The sequence below is a fragment of the Scyliorhinus torazame genome, chromosome 6 (genome assembly GCF_047496885.1).
Source record: "Scyliorhinus torazame isolate Kashiwa2021f chromosome 6, sScyTor2.1, whole genome shotgun sequence".
Lineage (NCBI taxonomy): Eukaryota > Metazoa > Chordata > Chondrichthyes > Carcharhiniformes > Scyliorhinidae > Scyliorhinus > Scyliorhinus torazame.
The window spans coordinates 97,025,071-97,036,224 of NC_092712.1; the positions used below are offsets into that span (position 1 = coordinate 97,025,071).

Consider the following 11,154-nt stretch of genomic DNA (forward strand, 5'->3'; position numbering starts at 1 on the left):
TTCAGTTCCAATAGTTTTCCTGTACTAACCCTCAACCGTCCTTTGTACCTATCCTATATTAAAATGTACCTTACTATTAATTGTGGATTAACAGATCGTTCTGATGTGATTATTGGTTTGATACAAGTCGGGATTTTTGACTAGAGATATAAAAGTCTCATTAATTCGATAAAGTGTGTCATTAAAACGTCTGCTTTTCCATCTTATCGATATGTTATATATTGTGACTGCATCATCTCAAAAACTGTTTAATATGCTAACTATCGTAGTTTCTAAAGTACACATTTTAACAGTGCAGCTAATTGCATGGTTGTAAAAGCTTATTTCGTCGAATCAAACACTTTTTGCCCAAGGAGGGAAGCAAGAAATCATTCTGCAAATGCGTGAGTCATGTCTCTTTCTGATGGCGGTGAATAAAGATAAACTGGGGCCTCTGACTAAAAATCATGAACCATCGCACAACATGAAGTTAAACAGGCCACTAGGCTTTTATTTATTTAGGGGTAAAATTGATAAATAAGATTTGTTGACAATTGAGATCAAAGCTGTTGATATACAATTCCATCCAAACATGGATGGCAGTTGGTGTTTAAAACAAGCACATTAAGTTCTACTGTCCTTTGTGATTTAAAAATGTGCTCATAATTTAATTTAAATAAAGCAAAAGTATTTATATGAATATATTTCTAAAAACTGCAGTATGATATTTTGTGTGAGTAAAAATCAAATTTGATTATTTACCCTACTGCTGGATATCCATCTCGTTCGACAGTTTATTTCTGCAGCTAATTCGTGTTTCCTATTTATCCTGGCGAATATAAAATATCCTGTAGTAAGAGTGGATTATGTTGTGTTTGCGGAATGTTCAATACAGAAAATAGATTATTTTATGTTACTGCTCCAAATTCTATTTATTCACACTATAAGTTTAATGTATCAAATGAGGAATCGTGTGTATCTGCGGGAATCACCTGCTATTGTAATTAGAACAATCATTGTTGTCCTATGAAGGATGTTGCTGTCGCTGAGATCAAATCATTCACAATGGTCTTATATTTGATTAAAATGACAGGCAGCCACCTTGCTGTGCTATCTTGCTGTTATCAATTCAGACATCTAGACGTTGGATGAATATACATATAAAATCCTTCTGTGTGGTTGTATAACTGCATTGGTGTATTTTCCCTCCCTTATATTTTAATCAAGGATTTTGCACCTATACTCCAATGATGTATGTCGGTGGCTAGTAACCCAAAAAAACAGCTCGCCATGCAACTCCATCCGGAGGCAACCTGTCTTTCGTGTACTTATGGAAAGGCCTCGAAAAGCTTCTCTTCAGATTCAACCCCATGTTCCTAAACAGCCTGGGATGTACGACGTTTAGTGATGTGCAAGAGCGACCTGTCATTTTCTGTCAAATATTGATGGTGAAAAAAAAAACTGATGGCAGAATTAAACAGCAAAATATGGTTGTATAAAATGCAAGTATGACAGTAATTGTTCCGTAATTTTGTGAATTGTACGCAGAAATTATTAAATATGCCTTCGTTGTTCTCAGTTTAGCATAAACAGGAGTTCCCCAAATGCCTTGCGTGCTCCAAATGGACGGCCATGACATGTTTTGCCCTTATGGTCCCCATAATCCAGTTTTATACATTACATCAGCTGCATAAATGTAAAGTGATTTGATGATTATTCCATTGTACTGTCTGTGTAGAATATTCAATATTGGCAAAAGCTAAATGTACGTTGAATTTGTCTTTATATTTTCTGTTGAGCTTTTTTTTAATAGCACATTGTGCAAATCGTAATCCAAAATTCCTTTAATAACAATCAATATATCTTTATGGAGATGAAGGCCGGCCTGTAAAGATGACCTATACTTGGGCGAAGCGCAACTATTCTGTATGAGTCTCTGTTTTGACACATTTTATGATACTGTGAACCTAAGAATTCATACAAACCAAGAACCGTTTAAACGGAAGGCTAATAAAGAAGCATTAAATATCTGCTTGTCGTCAGCAATAACTGCAATGATGCGTTGTCTGGTGCATTGACCATTAAATGAAGTTTGATTGTAGAAATAACTAGCTCCCTTTCATCGCTTCAGTAACCCATCGCCCCTCTGCAGTTTAATACTGTTGCGTCGCAAATAACGCTTCTGTTCCGCCTAATATGCACCGGGTCACCCTAATTTTTAGACTTTCTCTCGGATTGCGTCTAAATTTGTGTGTAGACCTTTTCTAGCGATCTATACTGTATCATGTTCGGTTTTACATTTGTAAGAATAGTGCTTGGCTTTCTGCATATTTCTTATATACCCAGTAAAATCGCCCAACTGCCGTACAAGATTTTTTCACGCTGCCTGCAATCGACTCTCTTTATGCTGAACTGCCCGGTCAAGAAGAGCTCTCGTATATTAAATTATTTGGATATTCAATCACGATCCACACTGCTTTTTCTTCACCGCAGTAAAATATAAAGTTTAACGCTGTTGCGGAGGCCTTCATGGCAGTTTCCAGATACCTGCTTCACCAATAGCGAGGTGGCCATTGTGAAAACGGATTTCTATAAAAAGCACAAAATACGTGTGATCCATCCAATCTGTTTTCATCCAGCAGAAGAGATAAAGTTTTTTTAAACTTGACTTCAATTCAATATGTATGTTCAGTTTCACGAGGCATTATAATATCCGTGTTTATGACTCTTGCTGTGGATGTTATGCTAATCTGCTGTGTGAACTGCGAGTAAGTTCACTCGTCTTATTCAGTGAGGGACTGTTGCAATACCATATTTATCACATGGAGATCTGTGTGTGTGTGTGTGTGGGGGGGGGGGGGGGGTGCTGGGAGGATTGCACGCTCACATTCAAAAGTACATTTTTTAATGAACAATGTCCCTTTTTCGAAAACGTAAGGGCGAATTTAAAAACAGAATTTATAAAATGTAAATATTCCGCCAGGCTTCTCGATTTCTACAATCATAAAGTTCCAATTAATACGTGGTCCCCTGTTAATGGCTTCATGCGATGGGCTCAGTTCATACGCTTTGAAGAATGGGGGGAAATAAGCCTGGCATTTAGCTAGTTGCAGACGCTCGCCCAACAGTCATGTCGTACGCTGTGCTGAAGCAAGGTTGCTAATACATTCTGCAAATAACAGTTAAACAGGAAAATGTTAAATGCACGATTACAAAATTTTAGAATTCTGTTCTACCATGGATATAATGTGGGCTTTATCCCCGTCACATTGTTAAACATGTGCTGCTAAACAAATAAGACAATATATAAGAAATAAAATTCAAATTGTCTAAGAACGCGCAATCTTGAACCGCCTGTAGTGCAAACTCGAGGCTGAGTCCGGAAAGGTGATCCCCCCCCCCCCCCCCCCCCGAGAAAATATATTTTAGATTAAAACCACAAAATGTTATTAATATATTTCTTATGAAATATGATTAGAACTTTTGACTTAAAGGAATTAATGGCTCCGGAAGCCTATGGGGGAACTCTTTCTTTAAATGAATGCAATATCCATATAATATGTGCATCAATATTTTGAATCGAAAGCAATGGTTGAGCTAAACAACGTGGAAAGTCAAATATATAACTATTAAGTGCAGGCTTCTTCTACATACATTTATATCCACAATGTCGGAAGGCATAATATATAAATGCATACAATAAACCAGGTAGCTTGCGGCTGCTGAAGCGCTATTTTTTGGATGATGTTTTGCCTTGGCGGGGGGAGGGGGGGGGGTGAGGAGGTGCTGTGTATATTAAAGATTTGCATACTAACTGTATTTACTTCAGCAAGAGGGTGGGAGTATAAGGCTATGCTAATTAGTGGGGGATTTTTGGAAGGGGGTGGAATATCAATTTTTATTGCATCACCTGTCAGTGACATCCAATCAGAGCTGGCTTTAGGGGAATTAATTGATGAAGGTGTCTCCCGACGAACTCACTTCACTCTGTCATCTTATTTGTGGGAGAAGCAGCGACGGGAATAGCAGCTGCATTTTTAGCCTCTCTCTTTTCATTCTCTCTTATACAATACAGTATATCCATGAGCATTTGGAATTTTTTTTAAATTGCAGGTATAGCAATGATCATCACTTGAAAATTAAGCTTCAGATAATGAACAGGCGATGTTGATTTTTTTGATAGAAATCTATTATCGTACCATATGTTATGTATTAAATATATCCCAAAGTTTTTCTTTAATCAGCTGTGTCAGAAACAATAATTCTATGTGTTTTTAAACAGGATGCCATGAGGAATGTCGAATTCCGCAGTCGATGTTTTTTTTCCAGCGAATGTGGGACATAATTTAGGTGGCAAAATGGGAGACTTGGAGTCGGGTTATGAAGAAGTGGATGGCGTGAGACTTGGCTATCTTATAATTAAAGGGAAGCAAATGTTTGCGCTTTCCCAAGTATTCACGAATCTGCTGAAAAACATACCCAGAACAACTGTGCACAAGAGAATGGACCATCTAAACGTGAAAAAGCATCACTGCGATTTGGAGGAATTAAGGAAACTCAAGGCAATAAATTCTATTGCTTTTCACGCAGCTAAATGCACTCTCATTTCTCGGGAGGACGTGGAAGCCCTGTACACCTCGTGCAGAACTGAACGAGTTCTTAAGACCAAGAGGAGGAAAATAAACAGGACATTGTTATCAACCGGACTTAACCAGGAGAAAGCCCCCACTGATCGCTACGCAAGTTTTTTGAAAGAGAACAAAGTTTGGTTGAGTTTGAATGGAAAAGCCCAGCCTTTGGCTGGAATGAGCCGAGCTCTGCAAGGAGACAGCAGCTCGCTACCGGCCTCCAATCTACCTCAATTCTACAGCAAATTTACCAGCCACAGTTACACTGAAATGATCCGATCACACTGCAAAATCCCCCCAAACTATGAAACCGCGGAAATATCAAGCAACTGTGTCGCACTTCACACAAACCACTCCTTATTTCGGAGCATGATTTGCAGGCATCCCGTGTTTTACCAATCCGCCATCGCCTATTACCCCAAGTCTCCAAACGCTACCGGGTTGACGTATTACTTAAGGCGCAAAAGTTCGTGTGAAATCACTCAAAAACACTCGGGGAGTTCGAGCACGGCCAAGCGAGTCTTGCTGGCGGCAGCTACGCCGAAATCTTGCAAAGCTAAAGGAGGCTACCAGTGCTTGAACAAATTCCATGTTGGCAGCGGACTGCATTGTAACCAGGGGCCCTTGCAGGAAAGCTGCAGCAGCGACTCCGAGTCGAGCTCCTTCTCTGATCGCGCAGACAACGACTCGGACTTTGGATCAAGTTTGTCGAGTTCCAGCAACTCGGCTTCTTCGGACGAGGAGGAGGAGGACTCGCTGTCCGAATCCTCCGACGTGACCTCGGCCAGTGATGAAGACAGCTCGTCCGAATCCGATTCCAGCTCCGTCTCCAGCCAAGTCTCCGTTCAAAGCATCCGATTCAGGCGTACCAGCTTCTCGAGCATCTGCAGCAAGCCCCTTGTCTTGACGCAGCCCAGTTTCCACTACCAGTTCCAAGCCAAAAGCAACAATGTGGTGTACGAAACAGCCAGTAGCGATCTCCTCGAAGGGCGAACTTCCCTTTGTAATTTAAAGTCCGCCACTATTGTTAAGAGAAACGAGCAGAACTGGACTATTAAGGCACACAACGTATGCTGCTCGACTGGCTATGGAAGTTGCTTTGCCGAGATAAATAATGAGAGGATATCTGAGCTTGCATTCCCACATTCCGAAATTTCCCATTATCTGAAGAGGACTGAATCGGCGAGTAACTGTGCTAAAGACGGGGGCCCTGCACCTAACCCAAAGGGAAACACCGAGTTTCCACAACAAAGAACATTAACAGACTTAAAGAAATGCCTTGGAGCATCTATAACACACTGTGCAGAAGAAAACAACGTGACAATAGTTTCCCAGCCTGCGGACACCCATTCCCCATTTGCAGCAAATGCAGAAAAAGACTCGAAAATCGGCAATTTCATCGCACTGTCCTCAGCTTTCCAGAGTTTAAACACGGACAGCAGTCAGGGCCCCGGCGTCCGTACCCAGAGTGACGGTGCAGACATGGGGAAAGCAATTATGCACAATATTACAGTGAAATTAGAAGAAAATAGCTGCGAGGAAGAGTACGAATATGTGACTCAGCAGCCTGGGAAGAAACTCAAGTATGCGTGCAATGTATCGAAGCGAGCAGTGACCACTTTAAGGGAAAATAAAATACCAGACTGTTTTTCGACTAAAGCAAAAGAAAGCCATGTGTGCACTGAAAAGGCCACCACTTCCCAAAACGCATGCAGACGGAGCGAAGACCTTCAACGCACTTTAAACATTCCAGTATTAGAGGATTGCGAATTTCGAAACGGTGCAAGAATAAGAAGGAATTACAGGACTTTGGTGCTGGGGAAACAGCACACTTTGCAAAACTCGTCAGTCAAAACAATTGTGAAATCAGAGAATCCGCGTCTTACAGGTAAAACAGATGTGCATGAAGGAACACTCGAAGAATTTGCTGGTACAAATAAACGTAAACGAGTAGCCAATGGTGTAGCATCCACGGTGAAAAGGCCATTTAATTTCATGGCAAATTTTCCCCCTCCACCGTCACTAATTATTGGCAACGATGGGGATTTGTGCCCTGCTTATTCACTGAACTCTACTAAGGATCCCGAAGCACCTCAGAAGGCCCATCCCGTGTGGAAATGGCAGATGGGTGGTGCTGTAATACCTCTCCCGCCTAGCCATAAATTCAGACGATTTAACTTATGAAAGAGATATTTTGGATCAGGAAACTTCTGCTTGTGCAAAATTATATTAAAAGATTTACTTTCCTATTTTCTTTGCCATGAGCCATGGGCGGATATTAAGTCTCGACATACAGCAAATTTTCATATTGGAATATTGTTTTAAAGACCTAAAACCTTCCGTGTGGATTATTCTTTTGATTTACCAAACACTGCTATCTACTGACCGAGGCATTCCACCATACACTTTCTGAACTACTAATGTCACTTTGAGGTTGTTTTACAGTTGTTTTCAAGCAATTTAAATAAAAAAAATTCGATGTTCAAATTCTTAGTACCTCCACAAGGTTACTGCACACTGTACGTCAGAAGTCGACATAGTGAAATGTTAGAAATGAGCCATTAAATTTATGCACTACAGTTTTAAATCGCAAATGACTTGATGTTTTGCCTGCGTGATTGATTATGCTGTATTGAGTCCGTGGCAAAGTATGAATGTGTGTTTAACTTAAAAAGAAGGAAAAATGTACTTTCACCTGAGTCAATATGGCCGTCATTCTATATAAAATAAGCTTTTATCTTGAAAAAGTCCACATCATAGGCGTTTAGATAGATAAGCGCAAGCAGGTTACTGATTTCAAAGCTTTGTTGCCTTTAGTTCTTAAACGTAAAATAATTGCTTTAAATGCTCACCACTGGAACTCTGAGAATAGCTGCAAATTTAACCCTAGTTATAGTGCTAATGTTTCATAAGTGTTTTCATCTGACCTAACTTTATACAGGCTTGCACACAAATAACTAAGATAAAAACAACAAATAAATCACTGATTAAGGAATGCATACAAAGCAGAATCAATTAACAGTCAGGGATTTTTAATTTTGGTGACCATTAGATTTTAACATTTAATTTGAAGACAATGAAGAAATAATACAGGCATGTGGCCCACCAGGCAACTTACAGCTTTCAGGCCTTACTAAACTAATTCTGCGTGTGATGCAGATAGTAAAGATTCACTGAACATACCAGGAATGCTGCAAATGACAATCATTCAACCATATTTACATTTACACACAAAAACTGCATTGCAAAGAATTGGGTGAGGCATCTTTTATTTACTGCAGTCAGGGGCTTACTCCAGAAAATCTAGTGTTTGCACTCTTAATATTATATAACTTAGCCTTGCAGAGAAAAGGTTCATAAATGATGTAGATGTAGCTGGACCTCATTTGTTTCTTTTTCTAGAATCTAATATGTTATTATTTACACAATGCTTGAAGTGCAGTAGGTAAAGTCACTTGGCATTTTAATTTAAGAATGACAATTATATGGATTGGCAAATGGTATGTTAATTAGATATTTTGCACACAATGAGAACGTTTTAGTTCTCTGAGATATGCAAGATAAGTGTGGTGGTTTTAAATAAAGGTGTTGTAAACTTTGTAAAACTGAATCAAAGGGAAATACACATAAATTAATTATTTAGAAAAGATGTTACATTTGTGCTTTGCACACACATAAGTGTCTAGGTCTCTGGAAAGTGGTAATGGTAAGGCTGGTGTTGGTAAATTCACTTTTCAGGATGCATAACCAGTTTTGGCATTATAAGAGAATTACAAAGAGAACAACCACGTGAATAACAGAAACATAAAATGAAAGTTCTTGTGTGTTGTCACTATCTTCTGTACATCTTTTATGGACTCTCATGACTTACATTCAAATATTTATAGAATTGTTACATGAATGATGAATCAGAACGTGCAGAATAAAAGTACACGAGTAACTAACGGTGCTGTTAGCAGTGTCAGTAGATACCACTTTGAATCCCCCTATCACCACAGACTAGTCCCTTGTTATATCTCCCAAGGTCACTCGATATTCGAACCAGACAGTGGTAATTTCAGCTTTCAATACGATCCTCTATGCTTCTCATACTCCATTAATTGTGCATGTTTTTTTTGGAAACGTTTTACAATAATGGATAAAGCAGAAGCTTTTACTTTACTTTATCGTAGTCTACAGCGATTTTATTCCTAATCCATGTACATAAATAGGTGAAATTTTCAACCAGCGAACACGCATGACACATTGCTTATTTAAGTTAATGTGCTGCTAACTGTAGAACACTTTGCCATTGTTGACATATGTGACTTATTAGCAGTCTATATTGCGATGATTTATCCTAAGAGTCTTGGTTTTAAAAGGGGTGTTCTCATTGGTCAAGCACTGATTAAAAACCATTTGAAATACTGTAAAATTAACGATGGAAAGACCATCCCACAAATGTTGCTTTCAGCAAAACAGCTTCATTTTGTGCCATTTTCCATAAAGACTCAATAATTGTTCACCCAGCAGCCATAATTTAATGAAAGCAGGTATCTCTATGTGTGTAAAGAGTTGTTCAGAAGGCCAAACAATGATTTAAGTATATTCATATAGGTGATGTAGTTGAATGCATTTTGATGTTGAAACAACAAGTCTTGTATGAACATTGAATTCACACGCTTGTATTGAGTGATCTCCATTTCTTTTTTTTTAAAGTGAAAATCATTGTTGCTGTGTGCGTTATAAAAGTTTCTATTTCATGTTCTGCTAACGCATTTTTTGGTCTGTTTTAACATGTCCCACCTCTGTTTTACCTCTTTTTAACTTTAAGGCGGCCTGAAATTAATGCAGTAAAAGGCTGGTAAATTTTTGCATGAGGCTCTCACAATAGGGGTTTAGTGGACTGACAGTTTCAAAACAAGGCCGCTTGCCTCTCCAGATGCTTGGGTTTCTCCTCACACCATCCTTCGTATTTAATTCTCCGCTGCGCATACCTTAGTTTGCAATGTAAAGATTGCAACAGCTGTGTTTGCAAACAAAGGCCATTTTCAGGGTCAGTGCCACTTATTTTATAGTTACTAAAACTGGTATGATCTGCGAAACTGCAAATGCCTATGTTCCACGGCAAATATAATGAATGGGCTACATTGTTTAGCTGGTTGGGTTGAAGGGGATTTATACGTTAACGTAAAGGTTTTGTCTTGCACATAGTGATTTATATATATATATATACACACACACACATGATTATATGTATATGTATATAAATCTGGGTTCAAATAATAATGATGATTAGCCTAAACAAGCTGTTGAGATAAACAAAACAACAGTAGTAGATATCTTATATCCTGTAGGAAATGCTTAAAATTTCCGCCATATTGCTCCACTGATCTCAAGGTCTTTGTTGTTATTCAGTTAGAACTAGTGTTTACTGAATTTGTGACTACCTCATTAGTTTAGGCGGAACAGATCTTCCTTTTAGTGTGATTTATAACATACGCTCCTCTGACATTTTTCTCCACAATATTAAGCAGCAGCATGCTAAGGAATAAACTGGAATTAAACTCCATTAAAGATGGCGAATCTGTGTGTGGTTAGCAATTTGCCCTCTCTTCCCCGCAGTTCACATGTTAATTTCGCTGTTAAGCAGGGTTGTCCAGTTTTCTTTTGTGTTGTTGGCCTGTTGTTCCAAAAGCACCCCCAAAATAAAGCAAATTAAACTATATCACCGCAATCTAAGCATCAGCATTCCTCCTGATCGGAGTTCATGAAATTCGACAGTTAATAACGCCGATTTAAAAAAACAACTTTACATCTTAACGTTTCAAAACCACATTTTTAATCGTCTAATGAGTTTCTGAAGCCACAGTCAGGCAGATAAAATAAAAGCTACATTGGGAGTCTGAGTAAGATGAACTTTATCACAACTAGCATTTAAAACATTTAGATCTGCTAAAAAAAAATCTAACAATGAGACATTTTGATTTAATACCGATAGCATCGGAATGTTGTGGATGGAGTTTGCTTAAAAATACGAGATGAGCACAGCTAGAATGCGTGTGCGTCCCCTGAAACCCAATTTACTTACAAAGCGTGTGAAATTACGCAGTGCTCTCCTAAAGACTGGATAATTTATCGTAAATAGTCAGCTCTTTGTAAACGACTTTATTATGTTGTTTCTTGTTAATTGTTGAGAATCCCTATTGTTAGACGTGAATAGGTTTATGGGCTAACCTGGTCATTGCTGCAATCAAGAGACAGTAAATGCTTGCAGTGGCGTGCCTTAAAACACAGGAATCTAAAATGCAATCTGGGCGACCTGTTCACCCAAAAGAAAATTAGGTGCACGGATTCGCTGGGCTGTCACGCTTAATGAGCGCAATACCAAAGCGTTATATTGAGAACAACAACAGTACACAACTGTTAAAATGACAGTACGAGACTTATAATCTTTATAAATTACCAATTTGACACAAATCAATCTGTAAACTGGCTTTTATTTTTAAGTGATTCCACATTTGTGACATCACTGCTCTTCTTCCGAGCAGAATGAGCCCCTCTTGGA

At 38.8% G+C, this 11,154-nt stretch overlaps 1 protein-coding gene across 1 annotated transcript; it reads left to right on the forward strand.

Annotated features, from left to right (window-relative positions):
* The first annotated feature begins 3,865 nt into the window (after positions 1-3,865).
* Positions 3,866-9,337, forward strand: skida1 (SKI/DACH domain containing 1). Its single transcript, XM_072508533.1, has 2 exons — positions 3,866-4,092; positions 4,262-9,337. The coding sequence occupies exon 2, from the start codon at positions 4,275-4,277 to the stop codon at positions 6,789-6,791; it is 2,517 nt and encodes an 838-aa protein (XP_072364634.1). The 5' UTR covers positions 3,866-4,092; positions 4,262-4,274; the 3' UTR covers positions 6,792-9,337.
* Positions 9,338-11,154: the final 1,817 nt, after the last annotated feature.